Below are 24,615 nucleotides of genomic sequence, written 5' to 3'. Positions count from 1 at the left end.
GTGGCACTTTTGTGCGGGTTTTGTGTGTGGTTTTTTTTTAAACCCTTTAGCGATGACACTTAACGGTGCGCTCAAATACTCGCGGAGAATGATTAAACAACTGCGGGCCACTGTCAATCACAGTCGCGGAGCGGTTAGGCTGCATAATAACTGGGGTGCCCGAGCGCCGTTTCAAAAAAGCGCGAGATGCGTGTCGCGAATGCAGACGCTGCCTTCACTCAAATCCGTCATGCGGCAGCGACATTTTTCATTTCATCAAGCGACAAAAGGCCGCTGCTAATTCCTAAATCGACGGCTCGTTACGGCCTGAATGACAATAAGGGTGGGAAAAAAACGCGTCGGTTTGATTGGGACCTGGCGCGAATATTCACTTCTCTCTTTAGTTTTTTCATTTCAAGTTTGCAACGTTATTGTTAATATTATTTCCACGGGTTTTTTTGTTTCCTTCGTCAATTATGACCCCCCGCCATCACACGCTCATTTACGAGTCGCGCCATCGTGGGCACGCAGGAATTCTAGACACCAGCCACTGCCTGACAATGCTCATTTGTGGGATTGGTACAAGTGTCCCCAATGCAGGACTCCTCTGGAAAAAAAACAAAAAAGTCCATTAGCCTCGGTGAGACCTTGCAGGACATTAATATGAGGGACATTATTATACCCAAATTATGGAACAGCTGTGGGAGACGCCAATATAACCCAACAACTGACCGGGTGCCGCTCGGTAAACAGTGGTGTGCCGCGTCTGAAATATTTATGAGGTTTTTCGTCCTCAGAGGTGAATTAAGCCACGATATATCTAAAAGAAAGTTTTTTTTTTTACACATATATATACAGATGTTTTTATATAACAGATGTTTTTTATATTATCAACTCAGACGTGAAAAACTGGTTTAAAACTATAATAAAAATGCTAAATCTCAGCAGTGCTGGTTCATTGCACTGATTTGATGAACTCTGTGAGCCACCCATACATGAAGTCCCGGTGTTTAATATCCAAGTAATCTAATGTCTCCCCATTTTTTTATTTCTTTCCCATCTCCCTTCTATTGCCATCTCGCTTTCCCTCAATATGTCCTCGTGTCACTCCTTCTCTCTCCTCTTTCTCCTCTCCCCATTTTCCTCAAAACCCAACTTTATTTCTCCCCCCCCTCCCCGCATCTCCCCCCCCTCCCCGTGTCACCGTGCAGCTACGTTGCGGTGTGGGTGGGTGCCGAGGCTCGCACGCCACGCCGAGCCTACGCCTCCATCCTCTGGTTCCTCTATGTCTTCGTGCTCGAGATAAAGCTCTACTTCGTCTGCCAGAATTATCGTGGCGAGGCCTCCACGCTCTCCCCATCTTCCCCTTCCTCCTCCTCGTCCTCCGCTGCCACCTCATCTGCCGTGGCGGACGACACGGGCCTCGGCCGCAAGTTGCTCACGCTCTTCCTGTCGGTGTGCGTGCCGGGCCTCTACGTCATCCTCGTCGCGGTCGACCGCCTCGACTGCCTCGACACCGACGGCTCCTCGTCGCTAGACGACGATGACGACGACGAAGACGACCGCGACGACAGCAACGTCGACAGCAACGGCTGCAGCGCCGTCGACCGCGACCGGGCGGACGAAGACGACGAGGCGTCCGCCGCGGGCCGGTGCGCGCGCTCCCAGGATGCCGCGCTGTCCGGCGATCCACAGCTGCCGCCCGCCTCGCCCGAGGAGGAGGCGGCCGCAGCGGAACGCCGCCGCGAGCGCCGCAAGCGGCAGCGCCGCCGGGCGGCCGCCGCGCCGCCTCGGGGGCCGCCGCCACGCGCCGCCCACGAGCGGGCGCTGGCCGAGGCGCTGAGCTGCCTGCTGCTGCAGCGCAAGGAGGAGGTGCGCAGCCACGTGTTCGTGGTGGCGCTCGATCTGCTCGACGTGCTCGACGTGCAAGCCGGCCTCTGGGAATCGCGGGCGGCAGCGCCCGGAGGCAGCTCCGCCGTCCCCGCGTTCGGCTCTTCCTCCTCGTCCTCCTTCTCCTCCTCCTCTTCCTCGTCGTCGCTGCCTCCGCTCTGGGCCGAGAACCTCACCTTCTTCTACTGCTACATCTTGCTGCTGGTGCTGCCGTGCGTGTCGCTCAGCGAGCTGGGCTCGCTGCTCGACCGCGGCACCACGCTCTACCCAGCGCTCAGCCTCATCACCATCAACGTGGTGGCCGTGTTCGTCCGTGCAGTCACGCTCGTGCTCTACGCCGGCGCCAGCGTCTCCACCATCTTCATCGGCAAGAACATCCTGGCACTCATGATCAAGACGTGCTCGCTGCTCGAGTTTGTGCGCCAGGTGCCCGACGGCGCGCAGCAGCAACAGCAGCTGCCTCCCGCACTCGTGATGGGCGGCGGGGGCGGCTGCGGGGGGGGCGGCAACATGGCCACCGGCGCTGCCATCGCCGAGCTGCAGTTGGTGACGACGCACCGCCAGCTGTCTCACGAGCCGCTGGTGGCACACATTCACCAGCAGGTACCCACCAGCTGCCTCGGAGATGATGCCGCGCTGACCGCCGCCGGCGCCACCGGCGCCGCGTTCTCCTTCAACTCGCTGCACCGCGGCGACAGCGTGGCCGAAGCGTCGGGCCAGCGGACGCTTCCGCTGAACCTCCCGACGCAGAACCGCTCGCTCATGCCCGCCGACGTGTCATGAGCAACGAAGCGACGTGTGGTGGCGGCAGCGGCGCCGCGGACAGTGGCTGGAGGACTAACTTCCCGCGGCACTCGCGCGAATTAAAAAGATCGATCGTTTCCACCGTCCCCAAGCCACGCCCCTCCTGTCCATGCCGCTCTCCCTGTCCTCTGTCCTGGGTCGTTTGTGTCAAATCCAGCACGAGGTTTTCAGGCATGGTGGCGACGGCGCTCCGTGACAGAAAGAAGCTCTTTCCCCCCCGCCCTCCCGCCGGAGTGAGAGGATGCTGGGTACATTTTTACAGCATTGATCTCTCTCCTTCCTTATGTGCATGTGTGCGTATGTGTGTGTCGTGAGCGGCAGTGCAGTGGTTAGCGCACTGCGCTATGAACCCGGCGACCCGAGTTGGATTCCCCGCTCAAAGTCAACATTGGTGACGGATATGGGAACCGATTCAGGGGCTCCTCTAGGTCGACTCAGCCTCAAATGAGTACATGGTGCAGTATGTAAACATCAGCACTGGCGAGACAAAGGCGTTTGCGAACAGCCCTTGCCCCAAGAGTCTGTTACATCTCTGACGAGTGGGTTTTGCTGCACGTGTGTGAACCTGGACCATTTTTTATTTTTTCTGTCAAGGACGTCCCGTGTCCTTTAGATGCGCGGTTAATCAAAATCTGGCGCCGCAGGTCTCGGAAACAAAAACAAAAAAAGAAAATCATAAAAAACCGTGAACATTACTTGCCAAGCACAGCACTTACATTACAATTTTATGAAGGTGTGTCCCATAATCCAACTGTCAATAAACTCGGGCGCAGGAAGAATTTAAAGTGGGGGCGTATAACTTTGAGAATGAGCCGCTAGTCTGAATAACGGAGATGGATGAACGGTATGTGCCGTGTGAGTCTGGTGATTATCGTCGTGGCGATGACACAGGTGTGTGATCCAGCGCTTTCGTTCTGGGGGGGGGGGGGGGGGGTCGGTGGATCGCGCGGAGATTGCGGCCGCTAATGACGTGCGAGTGTCGCCCACCGTGCTGAGCAATGAGGTACCAATAATAGCAGACAGTACAGAAAGTCGGTTTAAGTGCGGCGGGGTGTTTGGGTCGGTGCATCACCGCGAGATCGCGGTGTGCGTGGCATACCAGGCATACTGTATCGATTCATCGATTAAAATAGAATCCTATGCTCAGAAATCATTTACACATTTGGTTAATGCAAATGATCGACTAATGACACGAAGGAGAAAAAAATATTCTTGATTCTTGCATTGCTCGCGACCCGCCGGACATGTAAAAATCGTTGTGCGGGTGGGAGGTGAATTGAATTCACTACTGGGTACCTCCCTGCCAGGTGGAGGGGGGAGGCAGCGAGTAGGGCAGCAGAGCAAGTAGGTCGCTGACCGATTAGAGACGAATTTGAACGCCGTCTTCGAGGATAAGCGAGGTCTCACTTCGCTCGTCTCCCACACACACACACCGGAAACATACTCCGCCAGACAACGGACACTCACCCCGAGTCACGACCCTTCTCAACAAACGACTATTGGGACCAACGATTCAACTTCAATTGCATTCATGACTCAAGTTAGAATGTTTTCTAGTCGTAGTGTATATTTTTCTCTCCGATTACATAAATAACACAAAACAAAACAGCTTTGGCTGCTAATGCCGCCGGAAATTACGCAAATCTTGCCGTGAGCTGTCATCGTTGTTGTTGTTGCGTGTTAAGGGTTGTTTTCTCAATTTCAGCGAGGGGGATTTTCAACAGTTGCACGCGTGTGTGTGAATGTAGGGAGACGTAGTGTAGCGGTTATTGCGCTGTTCTACAAACCCAGTGACCCGAGTTCTATTCCCGCTCACGGCAAACACCGGTGACAATTATCTGAACCGGACCTGGGCCTCCCCTAGGTCGACTCAGCCTCAAATGAGTACCTGGTGCGGTGTGTATTTAACATCGCCGCTAGGGAGACAAAGGCGGCCGGGCGTGGTGCTGGCCACCCAACCCTTGTCATGTGCCGTGCCGTCCTTCATAGGTGCTCGCTAACAGTACTTTCCCCAACAGACTGTTAAGGCTACACAGGGGGATCTTTGCCTTTGTCTATGTGTGTGTGTGTGCGCGCGTCAGCAACGCGTGGAAAGAAAAAGCACACAGCAGCGGCCAGATTTGTCGCGTCGGCTCCATCGCTCTCACCCGGGATTACGCGAGCGATCTTTGGCGTGTCCAAAAAAAAAATGTATAGGCCATTACGTTCCATCAGCCAGGGGCGAAGGTCAAACAGTGGTTGTCACAAGTACTCGGTAATGCATTTCATATATTTATTTTTCTTTACTTTTCAGTGAAAAGTCTGCCGGACCAATTTTTGCCCTCCAACAAAATGTTTAGGGTAAAAAAATATATATATATACCGAAACAGAGAACGATTGTACGCATTTACAAGGAAAAATCTCCACATCAGAAGGCTGCACGCAGCAAACCAGACTTTAAAAAAATCCCTCTTCCCAGAAAGACTCCGCCTCCTGAGTTATTAATTAGCAAACGGCTCATTAGCACCGAGCAAAAATAATGGCATTCTCCCCTTGCCGCAAGTGATTTAGCGAGCAGGTACGCTAGCGAGCGAGTGAATTAGCGGGTGGATAAGTTAGCAAGTGAATGACCTAGCGAGTGAATTATATAGTGAGCGTGCAAGTGAGTATCCACGTGGGTAGGTGAGTAGGTGAATAAGAGAAGCAATAGGTTAGTGAGTGAGCGAGGAGGGGGATGGATGGGCAGGTGGGTGGGTGACTGAGCGAGGGAGTGGGTGGGTGGGTGAGTGGGTCGGCGGGTGGGTGGGTGAGTGGGTCAGCGGGTGGGTGTGTGACTGAGTGAGGGAGTGTGTGGTTGGGCGAGCGAGTGCGTCAGCGGCCGGGTGTGAGTGCGCGTGTACGCGACTCCTCCCAACATCCCGATCACAGCTCGGGTTCCTAAACCGCCGCCCGCAATCAGTCGCTTTGCGTCGCTTGGGAATAGCGGCAACGAAACCTCCCACACCCCCACTTCCCTTCAAGTTGCTCCGCCAATTACGCCATTACCAAGCAACTAACGAAACCTCAATTAAAAAACAGATTCTTACGCTCGCGACGGATGCGCCGAATCGCGCGTCTGAGAGTCGATAATTTACGATTCTTGCAAGCAACGCACTCGCGTGACTTCTGAGCAAATGGCATAAAAAAAACTTCGTAGATGAGACAAAAAAGACATATTGCAACTAGCAAATTGTGATAATTCATCAAAAGCCCTGGTGGGAATGGTGGGTGGTGGTGAATCATGACACGCATAGTTATTACTATGCCTTCGCCGCCACATGGCTCACGAAATCAAATCAATTTTGCTTCGCAAAGAAAGAAATTCAGTGCAAGGTCAGACAGATAAGGGAACGCTCCACAGAAATACCCAATGGACAGGGCGCATTGGTGAGAGAATCTCAGCGTGGGAGCCTACTGAGAGAGGGTCTTGCAACTCGGTGAGGCTTTCCTGAGTAAATATAAAATAATTAAGATACTCAAGATGATTATACTGATTGTTATGTCTCGTAAAATCAATTAACTAATGATAAACTACCAAGTCTTGACACTCAGCGAGGCTATTAGGGATAAAGTAAATGATGATCATGTTTGTAGTGTTGGTGATGTCTAGTGATATCAACATTCTGTGACGGTGAGGCTCTCCGGGGTAAACAAAATCGATGACGAAGAAGATGATGATTGTGATGATGTCCTGGTTCGAAATTATTCACGTCAAGCCACTACATCAACTCACACTTCTTGGATGAAGCCCTCCCCACGCCTCGTCAGTCATCATGTGGGTAGTTTAACACGTAGGCTTTCGCGACCAATATTATTCATAATCAACGTTTTTGGGTTTAGATCACGTTATTTATAAATGTGTCGGGAAATTCGCCAGAATTGCCCGATGATGCTGGATGCAATTACCAGCGAAACGTCGTACTCAAATTGTAAATGTTGTGGTTTCACGCTTCAACACACCGGTGGGCTAAAGCAGTGAACTATGTCTTTTGTCAACGTGACACTTTTTTACTGATTGGCCATGTCGGGTGGTGGAGAGTTACGACACATTTATAAATAACGCGATCTAAACCCAAAAACGTTGATTATGAATCATGTGGGTAGTGTAACTGTACGGCACCAAGGACCAGTTCAGTTTGGTGACGATATGTTAACTACTTCGCCTGGTACACAGGAGGTCGTTAGTTTGTGCCTGACCCTGACGACGCCTGTATATTTGGAGTTTGCATGTCTCTCTCTCTCTCTCCCCGTGGTTGCCGGGATTTTTCTCCGGGTCCTCCGGTTTTTCCCTCCACATTTAGAATCAACGTGCGTTTGGAGTATTTGGCTGCTATACGTTTCCACGTGATAAGCCGCTTCGGTGAGCTATCAATTGTGGCCAGGTCGCTTCTGAAAAAGAGCTGTATAGCTCAGTAGGCCTGACATGGTAAAATAAATATACTGTAGTTTAGTTTGAGTTCAGATATCGCTCATCATTGATATCAGCAGTGGCCAGGAATTTAAACAAGGTCGTAAGGTGAACAGCCCTGTGTGCCAACCACTTGGCCACTGCTGATTTTATTTTACGTTTACTTACACAATAGCATTCAAAAATAAGAACGACCGCAGACCTCATACAGATATGGTTGTCGAATAGACGGTGCAACAATTCATCAATGAACATTGATTCCCAAGCTCAGTATACCCGTATAGAATGTTTAATTCATGCATACATGTTGTGTGTAACGCGCTCACGTCACGCCTGCAGCCACAAGAGGTGCTTCCATTCTCTGCAGTGTGAGAATAATGAGTCTTGAATTAGAGGGCGAACCAGAAAATCGCAGAGGAATCCGATTCACCCCAGTGATGTCCTTCGCAATTTAAACACAGACAGCACGATAACCACCTCCCCTAATCACCGCTCCTAATTATAACGAGTAAATTCAGGCTGGAAAACCGTCTGACCTAATTAACCTGAGCCCTGCCAATCACAAGTCACCATCAATCAATCATAGTCATCTCGGCGGCTGCTCGAAAGCGCGTGGGGCAGTCCCAATGGCCGACTTCTCAAATGGGCGGAGCGACGTGTAGGTGTCAAGTTGAGTTTAATCCGTGTGTGGTGCTTCCCAACGCAGAGTGTGGCCACACCGAAGGGATCGCTCTATCATTATCAACTAATACAGATTCTTATACTCACGAAGCACACGTTGAATCGCGTGCGTCATAATCAATGCTCTTCGATTGGATCGCGGCTCGGTTTCGTAGCGAAACCAACTCAAGCCACTCGAGGCCGCTACATTCACAACCAATACGACAAAAGCATCGGTCGTTGGATTGAATCGTGACGATTCATAGACTAATTCTGCTAGTGGGAATGTGTTCTTCAACTGAAACAATAATGAATGGCGCGCTCTTAGATGTTTGTACTGTACACGTGTCCGGTTGTGTCAGGTAGTGGAGGGGTCTTATGGCGGGAGATTTGGCCAGATGATGACATGGCCTAACCCAAAAAAAAAAATCTATGACGAATCCCTTATAATACTGGCTGCGAATCCAACGCGCCAAAACCTGAATTGTTACTCTTTTCCACTTTTTGCATTATGGTAACAAACTGTGAAACTGTTATTTAATTTCAAATGCATCCCCCCAGCTCATAGTGTCAGCAGTTCTCGTTAAAGATTACATCTACGTAAAACACATCGGAATTTAACGTTGATTTTGTGCAAGGTTTAATATTCTAAATATTTTAATATATTTTACACAAACGTGTGTGCATGCAGATCTGTCGTATGGGGTCTTGTAATATTGTACATAGCGTACGTGTACATAATAAGTATTTAAAAAAGGTAATAAAAAATAAATATGAATTTCGAGTGCTCGTTGGTGCTGGTGGTGTTGGTGGTGGCAGTGATCGTGGCAGCAGTGATGGTGGTGGTGAGTGAGGGTAGTTGTGATGAGTGGTGACCTCCTGCCAGTGGGCGTTCGACGCTTCACGTGGCCTCAACGTGCACATAGCCTGGCACAAGCGTCGTGGTGACGTCACCTCCACTTAGTGGCGAATGGCGGTTGTTGTTGTTGGTGAGTGAGAGTGGATGTGATGAATGCTGGTGGTGTTGGTGATGGTGGTGGCAGTGATGGTGGTGGTCAGTGACAGTGGATGTGATCAGTGGTGGTGGTGATGGGGGCGATGGTGGTGGCAGTGATGGTGGTGGCGAGTGAGAGTAGTTATGATGAGTGGTGGTGGTGATGGTGGTGGCAGTGATGTTGGTAGCGGTGATGGTGGTGGTGAGTGAGAGTGGATGTGATGAGTGAGAGTGGATGTGATGAGTCCTGGTGGTGTTGGTGGTGATGGTGGTGTTGGTGGTGATGGTGGTGATGGTGGTGGGGGTGATGGTGGTGGTGGGGGTGATGGTGGTGGTCAGTGAGTGGATGTGATTAGTAGTGGTGATGGTGGTGTAAGTGATGGTGGTGTGGGTGATGGTGGTGGGGGTGACGGTGGTGGTCAGTGAAAGTGGATGTGATTAGTAGTGGTGATGGTGGTGGGGGTGATGGTGGTGGCGGTGACGGTGGTGGCCATTGAGAGTGGATGTGATTAGTAGTGGTGATGGTGGTGATGGTGGTGGTGGTGATGGTGGTGGCAGTGATGGTGGTGGTGGTGTGTATTTAATTTTTAACCAGACACGCGGTATTGAGGAAGCGAGGAGGCTGCAATCAAACGCTCAAACATTCCCTTTGATCAGCGCAGTCGGCCGCCGCGCGCGGCTGTTGCAGAGAAAGAAGAGCACAGCTGGGTGGAACGTCGTCGCTCTTAACGCACTAACGAAGCTGGAAACTCGCCCGCTCACACACGGGCAGACGGGCGGGCGGGCGGATGGACGGACCGACGGACAAATGAAAGCTCAAGAGCACAAACTAGAAGACAGCCCCACTGCACCGCAATTACGATTAATGGGGCATCTCAGCACAACAGCATCCCCCAACAAAGCAAAGTAAATGATGCACACGTCTACAGCCCAATTCGTCAATCCACTGCTGAATGAAGGATTCCCGGATGCCGCGCGGGGTTTGTTGGCGGTGTGCAATAAATTTTTCACCATGCGGGGAGCGCGTAGAGGCACATGCAATCAAAGACTGGATTTCGCCGTGCTGTCTGCTGCTCCTGATGGCCAACGTAGCAGATGACCACAGCCGAGAAGCCACCAACCCAAGCGCTAACCAGGCTCAACGCTGCTAGCTTGCAAGGTTTGACGAGATCACGGGTGCATTTCGGGTGATTTGGAAATAGTAAAAAAATGAATAATGTATACACACAAAGACAAAGATCCCCCGTATAGCCTTAACAGACTGTTGGGGCAAGTGCTGTTTCTAAGCACCTATGAAGCCCGATACAGCACACAAGGGGGTTGGGATGGTCAGAACCATGCCTGACCACCTTTGTATCTCCAGTGTTGATGTTTAAACACTGCACCAGGTACTTATTTAATTCTGAGTCGATCTCGGGGAAGCACAGTACCAGTTCAAATAATCGTCAGGGTAGCCATGAGCAGGAATCGAACTCGTGTTGTCGTGTTCGCTGCACCACTGCACGTACATGTTCACGCGCATGCACACACCCACGCACGCGCGCAAGAAACCTCGGCAGCATAGAAAAATCGGCCAAATACCCTCAAGAGGTGATCTCTATGGCTCGCTTAGCAGTGGTCTACGCAAGCAATTGCAGGGCTGCACCTTGACCTTTCATACGTGTACATCCGTAAATCTCGCATCCTACGAATGTAAGCATAGTCTGTGTATGAAAGCGCTGTTTCATAAAAGTGTGAGAATGTACCGAGGGTAATGGGCAACTGAAGGCAGCTTGCTCGAGGAATGATTGCCTTCCTGGTACATCACCGTACATCACCGCATTTTTTGTTCTTTCTCCGAGAATGAAAATTTGGATTGAGATGAATTGGAAATACCTAATGCATGTCAAATGAGGCTACTGCTGCTGCTACTGCTGAACATAGAACAGCAAGGGTGGCGGTGGGGATGGTGGTGGTAGGGAGCGGTAGCATAAGGGTTGGCGTGTTGCGCTACAAACCTGGTGCCCCGAGTTCGATTCCCGCACACGGCCAACGCCTCCCCTAGGTTGAATAAGCCTCAAATGAGTACCTGGTGCGGTGTGTAATAAACATCGCCACTCTGGAGACAAAGGCGGCCGGATGTGGTGCTGGCCACCTACCCCTCGTGTGCTGTGCCGACCTTCATAGGTGCTCGCTAACAGCACTTGCCCCAACGGCCTGTTAAGGCTATACGGGAGATCTTTGTCATTGTCTTTGGTGGCAGTGGAGGTGTTGAAGGTGGTGCCAGTGGCCGTGGCAGTGATGATGGTTGTGGTGGTGCTGATGGTGGTGATGATTGCAGTTATCATGGTGGTGTGATGTGGTAATAGTGGTCGTCGCGGTGATGGTGGTAGTGATGATAATGATCGTGATGATGTTAGCAGTATCGTCATGGTGGTGGTGGTGATTGTGGTGGTGATTGTGGTGGTGAGCAATAATGGCTGTGTGATGCCGACCATATGCATCCTGTCATTGCCAGAGGCAGCTCCACAAGGGAGCATGGGGAGGTGGTAGGGGAGGTAACAAAAGGCATTTAGCCTCCCACCGAGGGAGTATACATGGCTGTATAATTGTTACTACATATTGTGAACGAGTGAGAGTGCGAGTGTGCTCACTAACAGCACATGCCTCGTTAGCCTTGCTGGGCTATACTGGGGATGTTTGTCTTCGTTGTGTGTGTTTAGCAGTGCCACAGTGGTTAGAGCACTCGGTTATAAACAAGGCGACCAGAATTTGATTCCTGTTCACGGCTAACATTGTGTATAAACATCACCACTGGGGAGACAAAGGCAGTCGGGTGTGGTCCTGGTCCCGCACCCCATCGTCCACCACGCCAGCCTTCACAGCACTTGACCTAACAGTCTGGTAAAGGCTATATGGGTGGTCTTTGTCTTTGTTTGGATGTATGTGCACGTGCGTGTCACGGCATGCCACGTGTGTGTGTGTGTTTGTGTGTGTGTTTATGTGTGTTTGTGTGTTTGCCTGTGTGTGTGTGTTTGTGTGTGTTTGTGTGTGTGTGTTTGTGTGTGTTTGTGTGTGTGTGTTTGTGTGTTTGCCTGTATGTGTGTTTGTGTGTTTGCCTGTGTGTGTGTGCGCGTGTCGTCCTGAGCTATTAATGGTGCCTCCATGTGAAATGTTCCTCCCAGGAATTTCACTGCAGTCGTGTGAATTCTTAGATGATAAATGAATAAATAAAAATACCAACGGGGGGGGGGGGGCGAGTGAATAAATAACTAAAAAGAGGGGACAACCCTTATCTTCCCTTCACTGTGCAGGCAGCCATGGAATGTAATCCAGAATCCAGACTTGGGGCCAACTGCTGGCTAATAGACTCCAAACCGTAAAAGTATAATATATAACAAAAAAAGATCCCCCTCGCATAACCTTGAACAGACTATTAGCGCGAGTGCTGTTTGCGAGCACCTATTAAGGCCGGCATGGCACGCAAAGGGGTGGGTGACCAATACCACGCTCGGCCGCCTTTGTCTCCTCGGTAATGATGTGTACACACTGAACCAGACCCAAATAACCACTACAACTACCGCTCCTTGCTCAGTCTCCGAAACACACACACACACTACGTACACGTGCAGCAGATGTGACAGCGAGGGTGGGCAAAAAAGATTTGAAAAAAAGAATACAATTTTAGGCAAACCTCATTCATGAGCGCGAACGATGATGGGGAGTGGGTGGGGGGGTGGGGGCCTGTGTGAACTGTGGGATGATGACCCCCCAATTTTTTGTTGCGAATCAACGAGTGTGTTCACTGCGTCACTTGACACGTCTGCATGCGCACATCGGGAAAACACCGAGGCTTGTATAATTGACAAATAAAAACAAATCTTGCGTGACGCTAACAGAGCCTGTATTTATTTATTATTAACCAAACACTGAGACGTTATGTAAGTTGCTAACCCTACGAGACGGGTCCGTCGCTCCCCATGTTTTTTATAGCTCGTGTGGTGCATTCGCTTCGGCGGCGGCATCGGCGCCCTGCGGGGCTGCGCGGGGCGTCACGGCACCTCGCACACGGACGGCGGCTCACCCTCACCCTCGTGCGTGGTCTCTTGCCAAGCCACTTCTGGATGGTGGGCATCCCCCCCCCCCCCATATCGCCCCCCCCCATATCACCCCCCCCCCATATCACCCCCCCCCCATATCACCCCCCCCCATATCACCCCCCCCATATCACCCCCCCCCCATATCACCCCCCCCCCCATATCACCCCCCCCCCATATCACCCCCCCCCATATCACCCCCCCCCCATATCACCCCCCCCCCATATCACCCCCCCCCATATCACCCCCCCCCCATATCACCCCCCCCCCCCATATCACCCCCCCCCCATATCACCCCCCCCCCATATCACCCCCCCCCATATCACCCCCCCCCCATATCACCCCCCCCCCATATCACCCCCCCCCAATATCACCCCCCCCAATATCACCCCCCCCATATCACCCCCCCCCATATCACCCCCCCCCATATCACCCCCCCCCATATCACCCCCCTCCCATATCACCCCCCCCCATATCACCCCCCCCCCATATCACCCCCCCCCCATATCACCCCCCCCCCATATCACCCCCCCCCCATATCACCCCCCCCCCCATATCACCCCCCCCCCATATCACCCCCCCCCCCATATCACCCCCCCCCCATATCACCCCCCCCCCATATCACCCCCCCCCCATATCACCCCCCCCCCATATCACCCCCCCCCCCATATCACCCCCCCCCCATATCACCCCCCCCATATCACCCCCCCCCATATCACCCCCCCCCCATATCACCCCCCCCCCCATATCACCCCCCCCCATATCACCCCCCCCAATATCACCCCCCCCAATATCACCCCCCCCCCATATCACCCCCCCCCCATATCACACCCCCCCCATATCACACCCCCCCCATATCACACCCCCCCCATATCACCCCCCCCCCCCATATCACCCCCCCCCCCCATATCACCCCCCCCATATCACACCCCCCCCATATCACACCCCCCCCATATCACCCCCCCCCCATATCACCCCCCCCCCATATCACCCCCCCCCCATATCACCCCCCCCCATATCACCCCCCCCCCCCATATCACCCCCCCCCATATCACCCCCCCCATATCACCCCCCCCCCATATCACCCCCCCCCCATATCACCCCCCCAATATCACCCCCCCCAATATCACCCCCCCCAATATCACCCCCCCCCATATCACCCCCCCCCATATCACCCCCCCCCCATATCACACCCCCCCCCATATCACCCCCCCCCCATATCACACCCCCCCCATATCACCCCCCCATATCACCCCCCCATATCACCCCCCCCCATATCACCCCCCCCATATCACCCCCCCCCATATCACCCCCCCCCCCATATCACACCCCCCCCATATCACCCCCCCCCATATCACCCCCCCCATATCACCCCCCCCATATCACCCCCCCCCATATCACACCCCCCCCATATCACACCCCCCCATATCACCCCCCCCCATATCACCCCCCCCATATCACCCCCCCCCCATATCACCCCCCCCATATCACCCCCCCCCATATCACCCCCCCCCCCATATCACCCCCCCCCCCATATCACCCCCCCCATATCACCCCCCCCATATCACCCCCCCCCCATATCACCCCCCCCCATATCACCCCCCCCCATATCACCCCCCCCCCATATCACCCCCCCCCCCCCATATCACCCCCCCCCCATATCACCCCCCCCCCCATATCACCCCCCCCCCATATCACCCCCCCCCCCATATCACCCCCCCCCCCATATCACCCCCCCCCCATATCACCCCCCCCCATACCACCCCCCCCCCATATCACCCCCCCCCCCATATCACCCCCCCCATATCACCCCCCCCCCATATCACCCCCCCCCCCATATCACCCCCCCCCATATCACCCCCCCCATATCACCCGCCCCCCATATCACCCCCCCCATATCACCCCCCCCATATCACCCCCCTCCCATATCACCCCCCCCATATCACCCCCCCCATATCACCCCCCCCCCATATCACCCCCCCCCATCCCCCCCCACAACGCCATGCGGGCACCAGGGGAGGGTTTTAACCGTACATCAAACCGCGCCGGTCAGTGCACGGGTTGATTAAGGGGCCGTCCATAAATGACGTCACGCGATTTTGAACGATGTTTGACCCCCCCCATCTCGTCATACGGCGTCACAAAAAGTCAGACCCCCCCCCTCAAATATGACGTCACAAAGCTCCGCCCCCCCCCCCCCCCCCCCCCCAAAAAAAAAAACATACTTCCATTAAATTTCGATTTAAAGCTTTCGTGCCTGCAGGAATTCATATTCTTGGATCTTTCGGTAAAGTCACGTAGAAGGGAAATAATAAAATAATAAAAATAAAACAATCAAATAATAAAAATCAAACATCACAAAATTCTCAAGACGTTTCGGCCACAACACAAGCAGCCGTCCTCAGGTGAAGAACAGAGCTGTCGGAAAGACAGCGTCCTAATATTTCAATTTTTTCCCATTTTGAAAATAAAACATTTTGAAAATAAAACATACTTCAAATCGCTTTAAACTATTGTCATTGTAGTGCGCATTTAATGTGGCGCTGCACTCTGATGTTGTCGGAGAAAATATTTTTTTAAAGACTATTTAATAAAGTAGAACGTGTTGTCTATATTTATTTAAAGTTGCGCATTTTGATGTGACGTCACATTTCTCAACCCCCCCCCCCTCGTCACACATCGTCACAAATGTCTGATCCCTCCCCCCCCAGGTGCGTGACGTCATTTGTGGACGGCCCCTAAGGTAGGGAAGCGTAAACGTGCAAGCATTCAAATATGGGTGTATGTATGCACGTTGAACTTCTTTCGCGCCATACGTAGCCAACCGTGCTCATCGGAGGTGCGGATAACGACAGATTTTTGCTGCACTGTTCATCTGCTGGCCACCACGCAACACAACCCCTGCAGCCACATCTGCAAACCCGGTGTGCGCGTGGTGGTGGTGGTGGTCGTCCAGCCAAGCACTATCGAGGCTAAATCCGAAGAGGTGAATGTTCAATGTGCCCTTTGATGAAATGGCCCCTGCCACAAGAATGTGGAATTTCACTGAGTTGATGGTAACAACCTGATCAATGGTTGCATACAAAAAGCCAATCATATTAAATATTTAGAGTATGAATCACATCATTTGATAAATTACAGCTATGAAAATCATTTCTTTTGGGTTGATTGACTAACAACCAACATTGTTTACAGGTGCATACAAAAGATGAATCCCTAACAAAGGTGAAAAGAGACAATCGAAGTGAATTCGGCAGCAGATCTTTGACGTCGTAAACTTCCGGGCGCCGTCCTTTAACACAAGGTGATGGACTAAGTCACTCGCGCAGCTCAAGTGAGCCAGCTGACGGGTCCTCGACTTCCCCGGCGCAGGCGAGCGGCAGCTCTCACCCGCAGGACTCTGCCCGTCTCTGCTCTTCCTCGGCAATTTAAATCATTCCGAGCGTAATCGAGCTGTCTGTGAGCACGCACGCGCTGGGAAGTACCACGCAGAAAAGGCAAATTGATGTCGGGACAAAAAAGGAAAAGGCGAGGAGGGAGGCGGTGGGGGGGGGTATAAAGTAGGAGGCTGGTTTGAACGGTAATGGAATGGACTCATTTTTGGTCCACATTATGCCACGTGGGTTGCACTGGCGATGGAATAAAACGATTTCGATTTAAAGCTTTCGTGACTGCAGGGATTCATCTTCTTGGTTCTTTCGGTAAAGTCACGTAGAAGGGAAATAATAAAATAATAGAAATAAAACAAACAAAAAATATTTATTTAATATTTATAATGTTAACTTTTCATTATTTTATTATTTCCCTTCTACGTGACTTTACCGAAAGAACCAAGAAGATGAATAAAACATGTTCAGTAGAGACACCGACCGGCCCTCTTGATTCCATAACGGTGGCACGAAATCTGTGATGGCTTGCTTAGTTGATTTTAATTGCATTTATTTCCTCACGTTTATCGGCAGACATGTAAAAATTGACATACGCTGGGCGTCCGTCTGTCCTCCGAAAACCGTGGGAAATTCAGCAGAGGTGCGTGGCCAGTGCGACGCGGTGACATCGACGGTGGCATCGTCGATGTTATTAAGCCCTCGGCTTAAAACCCGCTTTGAGCCTGGTGCGTGGAAATTGTAAATGTATCATGCAAATGAACGTGCAAAATTGGATGGTAAATATTTTATTCAACTTGGCAATAAATTGAGGCGATAATCAGAAAGTGTATTGATTAGATTTAAGTAGTCAGTTGTAGATTCTGTCAAGAAACCAAAATTTAAACTTTGTTCTCGTATGGCAAGTGCTTCTCCACGATTATGAATGATGATCTAGTGGCATTTCTGGGTTGCCTAATGGTAGTGCTGGGTGGGTCTAGTGGTAGTGACGGGTCGTCTAGCGGTAGTCACGGGTCGTCTAGGGGTAGTACCGGGTGGTCTAGCGGAGGTGCTGGGTGGTCTAGCAGTAGAGCCAGGTGGTCGAGCTGTAGTGCTAAGTGGTCTGTTTTCCACTGCGTGATGCTTGACAAAGTGAATCTGGCAGTTCCTATAAAGACAATCCCAGACTTTTGTGCAGTAGGGAACGGTGAGGGGGGGGGGGCTGGCCCCTGAAAAATGCCACGGGAATGGAGTCTAATACAGTGCGGTATTTACATAAACACTCTCCCTTTGCACACGTGCGCGACACGAAATGCACCGTGAATAACAAGACCGTGCCTTGCATAAAAAAAAATAGAACAAAACACGAAACAAATCGCTCCGTGCGGATGCCAGTGCGTCGCATCCACTTTCGTAATAAACTTCAGCCCCCTTCATAATTTAGCGAGCGTAGGCGCCGTCATGAATTTCACGGCGAGTGGAATGGGCCCCAAGCCAGAATGACTTCTCGGCGCTTTGCTCCCCCGGCTCTGCAAAATACCCGTCGGTTCCACCCCTCCACCCCCCCTCCCCTCCGCCCCCGCCCCCCCCCCCGTCTTTCGTTGGCAAAGCCTGTGGTGGCTCATATATTATCTGGCGACGCCGCGGCTTAGAGTCATGCTTACGACTCTGAGCAGGCAGTCTGAAGAGCCGAGCGCTTTATTAACCACTGGCTTATTATTATTCTTACTGTTACGTGACATCTTCTCAATGCCTGTTACCCGTTGCAACGAGCACAATTTATGGGGGTGCGGATCGCGACTTAAAATTTTAAGGGCGAGATCGGTTTTATTTTGTTTTCTTCTCCAGCGCAATTTTTCACTGCGCATTTCTGTTGCTGCGCATTCTGCGATTTGGTCCGTTGCTTTTGATTATTTACTCGTCGTACTTATTCTCGCTTTTCCTCCACCACGTTCTGTAATTTTTCACGGTAAAGTAGCGCTGCCTCGTTTCCGAGGGGCGAGTATTCCTGTCACTCATCCACTCTCCCCGCCTTCCCGATTGCACTTTGTGGCGTGACTTAAATACCACGCGCTGGCTGGGAGCCATGGATCATGGCGATGCCGCCTTGGGCAGGAATACTCCGTTCATTTGCTTCTCTCCTCGGTCTGCCACCCCCTTCCCAAGCTCACCCTTCCTCTCCGTTCAAATACTAATTAAGTTGTTACACGCTGCACGTGCATGATGATTGCTAATCGTACGGCAAATGACGTAGGGGAGAGAGCGCAGATTCAAATTAAGATGGATATCTTGTGTGTGTATTTATGTACTTGTGTTTCCCGTGTAATGTACAGCACTCTTAATTTGAATCAGAACTCTCTATGCATTCATGTGCGGCTATTATTCAGCAATGCAGTGTGTAACTACCTAAATACGTATTAGAACTGTGAAGACCGGCAAATGTGAAAAAGATGATTGTGGTGGGTCAAGGACTGGAGTTTGGGAGGTTTAGGCGGTGTATGGGCCCTGCGTGAACGCGAACCTCAGCGTTACCGACTATCGCGTAAAATAACGTGCGTGGCTCTCACAGTAACCAATGTGTCAGCATGCGCTAAAGTTAGAAACAGATAATTGTCAGTTTGGAAGTATTTCCCTCTCATACCCAATTAGTGCAGCTAAAGTGCTTGCAATGACTTATTTAAACGACAAACATTTTTTTTACCAGGCAAAGGCCACTGAGCTATATAGCTCTTTTTCAGAAGCGACCTGGTCACAAACGGTAGCTCAACGAAGTGGCTTATCACGTGGACATTTATAGCAGCCAAACATTCTAAATTCACGATTCTGTTTGTGGGTTGAGAGCGGGAAGCTTCACGTGAACGCAGGCTGTCTGAAAGAAAGTCGCAGGCCGTGCAAAATCAAGCCATGTGCCCCATGCATGGAAGCCATGTTATTGTAGGTTCCACACCTCTGCGAAATGAGGTCCTTAGGCCGTGGTCGCTGCTGGTAGCTGCTGGTTGAGGAGGCTGTGGGGTGAGTTAACAGATGCCACGTCTAGTTGTCTAGTTTCCAATAATGCGTGCAGGTAGTTTTGTTGAATGATTGGAATGCCACGGGGATAGCTTCATTAACGCTTCCCGAGCAGATGGCAGCATTAAGTTCATGCCGTGTCCCAGGGGAAGGGGCCTGGATCGGAGCCCAGCTTCGGGAGCATTACACGCGGTCTCTGCATTCCAATTATCAATTAAAGCACCTGTAACGCATCAGCTGTGACTAATAACCCCAGGCGGAGCTTGTGCTGACCCGATTCCCTCAGAGGCTGGAGGCAAGAGCCACCACCACTGGCCGTGTCAGCTGATGGGACAAAACTGTGAAATTTCCCTGACAATACTTCAACGGTAAACATAAAACTAATGGTCCGTAGGTCAATTAATTTTACATGAGATAAGATACATTATTTAACTAGGAAGAAAGATAATACCTATGCGTGTTTCTGTAATGCTTTAAAAAAAGCGTTTCTCATCAGCATTTAATTAAGGATAATAACTTTACGTTCAAAGCCACACAACATGATGACGTCACACGCTATGTGAAGTACTCGCAGTGTCACAGGTAATGACGTCAACGCAAGGCAAATAAATCCCTTCTTAGCGCTACATTTTAATCGCCAAATTTTGCTTTCATCAAGTGGCCAGTTTTCTCTAGGCTAAGTTCAAAGGGTTGGCCTCTCCCGACTGCACACCCCCCCCCCCCGCCCACACCTGTCAGACAGAGAAAATTCTTCATCACTTTCAACCTTCATGAGAAGCGTAAACATATTCAAATAAACTCAGTGTGTCGGCCACAGTGTTTCCCGCACCTCCGATTAGCCCGGTTGGCTACGTACGGTGCGAAAGTTCAAAGCACATACATAAATACAGGGGCACAACAGGTCAGAAAGAGAGACAGCTGGGGAGATGTGCAGACAAATAAGAATGTCCGTGACAAACGAGGACAGACAATGAGGGAGGAGGATGGATGTGGGCTGCATCGACGTACACCGAGGCAGCCACGAAGCATTTGCGAACCATGTATTGTGGTCACACAAAGAGCTTTACCCGATGTTATGATTCACATTCAATCTATTGCCAGCATTATCACGTGTGCCTGACAGACGCAACAATGCACTCCCCTCCTAGCACCACCACCCCCCAACCTACTGCCACTCACATCACTTCCGCCACCCACACGCTCGTTAACCATTTACCCAATCAATCGTTCACATCAGTTGAGGCAACAAATTAATTAATCAGGGAAACAATGGCGTCAGAGAGTTCAGAGTTCAGTGTACCTGAAATGCAGAAGTAAATGAAAACATAAATTTCTGGGTTGTTGTAATTTTTTTACAAAACTGGAAACATCTAACATCACTTGACACTTCCCAGCAGCTAGACCTGGATTTTGTCAAATTGTGCAAACAGTTGTTCTACCTATCTCAATAACATTGGTGAACAAATACATAAGGTTGCACTTATTACATTCAAAGTTCTTGCAACAAAAGAACTACAATACCTTGCTAATCTCATCAATGTGCATAAACCATCACGCAAACTCTGGTCATCCTCGCAACATTGAAGAAAAATAGTCACTGCATCGCGCGCTTCAGGTGCGCTTCTACGGCCGTCTGGAACACTCTTCCGATATTAGGAAGCCACCGGAGCAATGCACTTTGAAATCTCGATTTAAAACTTATTGTCCTTTCTCCAGACCTCCGATTAGCAAGGTTGGCTACGTACGTTGCAAAAGAAGTTCAACATACACACATACAAACAACTGCTCACTGTGAAGGGATGTGACAATATTAGAATTGAAATAGAACGCCTCTCGACTTAAATGAGCGACCACATCGGTGCCCCCTCTCTGTACATGACCCGGATCTGGTAGCGGTAAAAAGGATTAGAGACACAAGTTACGTAGTTTTTCACGTTTGTGCTGCTTCTCCAGGGAACTGAATATTCCGCGAACTATTCCGTTCTGAAGAAGCTCCCAGCACGTACAGCAAATCGTCAGACATCGTGCCGAACGACACACAGTACGACACGAAAACGCATGGGAGAGCTTATCGCTTCGGTGACAGTTTCCTACAGAACAGCACGGCGGTGAGCATGGCATCAGCAATTCGAGAAAAGAAGACAAAAATACACCTCTACACAACAAATTCGCTGGGCGATCGCGAGTATCAACGATCTGGTGAGATCCCTCGAGACTTCACGTTCGCGAACGGACAAGCTTGCTATGCGACCGCACCTCACCTGTCCCAGAATTGGTCCCAGTGGTGGCCCAGGAATGGCCTGGCCGGCACGGATGATTGTGCGGATAGTCTTATTGTGGTCCACCTTCTTCATGGCCTTGGCCGCCTTCCCCATCTTCGTCACCTTCGACATCCTCGGAGTACCCTGTGGGGGTGCGGCGGGAAGGAGGCCATTGGGAAAGGAGAACCTCGCTAAGGACCGAGCGCCGAGTGGCCAAAATGCAACAAACGACGTCTGAGCATCTCCCTGCTCAAGTAAGCATCGAGCGACAATCAGCAGCCTTGTCCACCGGCCATTGTGAGCCAGTGTTAAAAAATTCCACATTCGCCCAAGAAGATTACTGTTGAACCCGGCGACCAGCATTTGATTCCCAGTCATGCCGAATATCAGTGATCAGTACTGGGCACTCCCCACCACTCTCTAAGCCCTTTACTGACCAGCACTAACCAGCATGATGAAGTATGCATGGTCAAACAACCCCCATAATTGACAGTGTTGGAGGTCTTCATCCAGCAGTGGATTAGCAAAGGGCTGCAAATATATGTATAAGAATGATAATTTCATCAATCCTTTTCCTGGCATTAAATACATTTCCACCAAATTCATTGACATTTTGAGATCAAGAATATGTTCGTAATTCTCGAGAGATAGTTAAAAACTACGACATGTTAGAGTAACATCCTGCAGAAGAAGATATCACAGAACAACTTCTGAGATCCCTTTCAAAAACTTCCTAAATGTAATCTTTATTCAAAACTGTGATTGTGAGATGCGTGCTCTAGCCATGGTGTCAAGTGGCCAGAAAATATGAAAATTATATAAATAACAGCAGAGCTCCGTGATCATGCCTCTAGAGTAACTAAAATTATATTCTTGGGTCTTTCGTGAAGTCACGTAGATAGGTTCACGTAGATAGGTTCGAAGAAACCTATCTACATGACTTGACCGAAAGACCCAAGAATATGAATTCCTGCAGTCACGAAAGCTTTAAGTCAATATTTAACTAAAATGAGTTCCACTCTGTACATGAATCAACAGTGGTCCTCCTATATAACTATTGGCCCCTGCCAGGGGAAAATGGAATTTTCACCACCAACTTTAGGCAACCAGAAAAGATGAATGCCGTTCCATTGTATGCTTGAGTAAGGAGACATTTGACATTCACAGCCACACCAAGCCCAACACACTTTGTCTATTAACATGACAGCTGGAATAATTTTTTTACAATGAGTTGACAAGCAAGCTGATGCAAACCTCGACAAGTAAAAGAAAGAGTGGCCTTTTAAAATCATTATATGATAATATAAAACAATTATGCAGTTAAGGGGCTTTGCGTAATCTCCGAAAGAAAATTATGTATAATCTATCCGCCTTCAGGGGCACTTTGAGGAAATCGAACGCAATATCCCTTGTAAACCAGCACACACCCCAACCCCTGCAGAGCAGCTCTGAAACAAAGCTAACTACGTTAATTATAGCATCCTAATTTCCTTTCAATTAAGCCATTACGAACATCATCAAACTTTCTATTGGGTTATTTTTGTTGCCATAATGAAAACTGCGCTGCGGCAACGTGAATGCACAAAGCTTCACACTGCGCGTTTTCTCCCCCGCCAACATGATGGCGCAAGAGTATAAGATACATTGCCGCATTAGCGTTGGTGTGAATGAGCATTTGCCAACGAGGGCTGATGCTTGTGAGAAAGAGCGCTCGTCCCAAGATCGACATGTGGCACAATCTTTGGAGCACCAATCACACGTACAATCCATTTTTCGGGGGATATGTGCAGGGAGTGTGATCATTCTGTTAATTAGATTGCAGGGACCTGCTGTAAAGTGTATTATGAAAGCACTTTGCTACGTCAACACTGAGCTCCTACCTGTGAAAAATAATGAACTTATTCGTTTTCTCTTTCTTTGGGATATCAATATCGGTGCAAAGTTAACGGAGTTTGCTCTGCTTCGCTCTGGATTTCGTGTTATTCTGATGATAGCAGCTAGCAGCAAAGAGTGGAAAATATATTTAAGAAATGTATTGCTCATATATGCAACTTTTCAAAAGGTCAGGACACATTCTTAAACATTTTTTATAATTTAGCCATTGAATGTTGTCCATGAGTTTTTATATTTACTTCGTCTGCCAACGTGTTATAAACAATTTAACATCCAATCTATTTACACGTGAATACATACTCCACATTTATACACTGTTGCATTGTCAACGTTGGAATGAATGAATTTCAATTATTTCACAAACCAGTTCAAGGACAACAGACTTATGGGTAATTTTCTAAAAACAATTACTAAAGCGCTGCAATGAAGCCAATTATGTAAATCACGAAAATGCAACTGTACTTCAGTGAAGTAATTATAAGGAATCGACTAATTAGACGTAGGCTGCTTCATGACGGAATCCTACCGCTCGTGCATGTAATTACCACACTGCTTGCATGCACATTTGTGCGTGCTTGAATCTGTATGTAGAGTACGATTGAGGCACGACTGGGTTTAATCAAATATAACAACCTTCCCGCTTTCGTGTGGCATTGTGAATGCTGACATCATGCATTGGGCATTTCTGTATGCAATTGACTGTGTGCTTTTGCATCACCATAATCATTATCACCATAGTATGTATCATCAATGGAGAGAGCCAAAATGGTGTTTTGTAATTGTTCAACTCCTCAATTTATGTATATAATCCTGAATTTCTTCACATCTACGTTTTAAATTCAGATGTCCTCAAATGAAAAGCGATTTAATTGCACACTATATCATAACTACTCAAGAAATATTTTTTTTCCCATTTTCTTAAAATGCCTATCATATTAAACTAAGGTGTTACCATTTACCAACAAAATATTTCAAAAATTACAAACGGTACGTGAGTGTCTATTTTTAAATCGCTCCGTTAAACCGGGTTATTCCAGACGATTTCTGCTGTCTCTATGATCGAAATTCCATATTCAACCAAAAGTGGAATTATAATATTTAAGAAAACACCTTGCTCAGAGCGTTAAGAAATACATTAATTCGGAAAGGCGATTCATAGTGAGTTATACACGGGTTAATTTACAATTAAATAGAATATATCACGACATATATACATGTAATTTTCAATTTCAACATCGCTCCAAAAAAACGTGGATG

The 24,615-nt window shown here is 49.7% G+C and overlaps 2 protein-coding genes across 4 annotated transcripts in view; one reads left to right on the top strand and one right to left on the bottom strand.

Annotated features, from left to right (window-relative positions):
• The window catches only part of LOC133341408 (uncharacterized), a 44,753-nt gene extending 41,870 nt beyond the window's left edge, over positions 1-2,883 (top strand). Inside the window, exon 3 of the mRNA XM_061549988.1 lies at positions 1,191-2,883. Coding sequence (XP_061405972.1) covers positions 1,191-2,652 — 1,462 coding nt within the window. The 3' untranslated portion in view covers positions 2,653-2,883. The remainder of the gene's footprint in view (positions 1-1,190) is intronic.
• The window catches only part of MRPL11 (mitochondrial ribosomal protein L11), a 101,918-nt gene that overhangs the window by 76,179 nt on the left and 1,124 nt on the right, over positions 1-24,615 (bottom strand). For all 3 annotated transcript variants that reach the window (XM_061549992.1, XM_061549994.1, XM_061549993.1), the window contains exon 2: positions 21,466-21,609. In XM_061549992.1, coding sequence (XP_061405976.1) covers positions 21,466-21,597 — 132 coding nt within the window. In that variant the 5' untranslated portion in view covers positions 21,598-21,609. The remainder of the gene's footprint in view (positions 1-21,465; positions 21,610-24,615) is intronic.

This window comes from Lethenteron reissneri, chromosome 11 (genome assembly GCF_015708825.2).
Source record: "Lethenteron reissneri isolate LAM-NWPU_2019-01 chromosome 11, ASM1570882v1, whole genome shotgun sequence".
In the NCBI taxonomy this organism is placed as follows: Eukaryota; Metazoa; Chordata; class Hyperoartia; order Petromyzontiformes; family Petromyzontidae; genus Lethenteron; species Lethenteron reissneri.
Note: the sequence above shows the minus strand (reverse complement) of the source record. Positions and strands in the feature narration are given on the sequence as shown.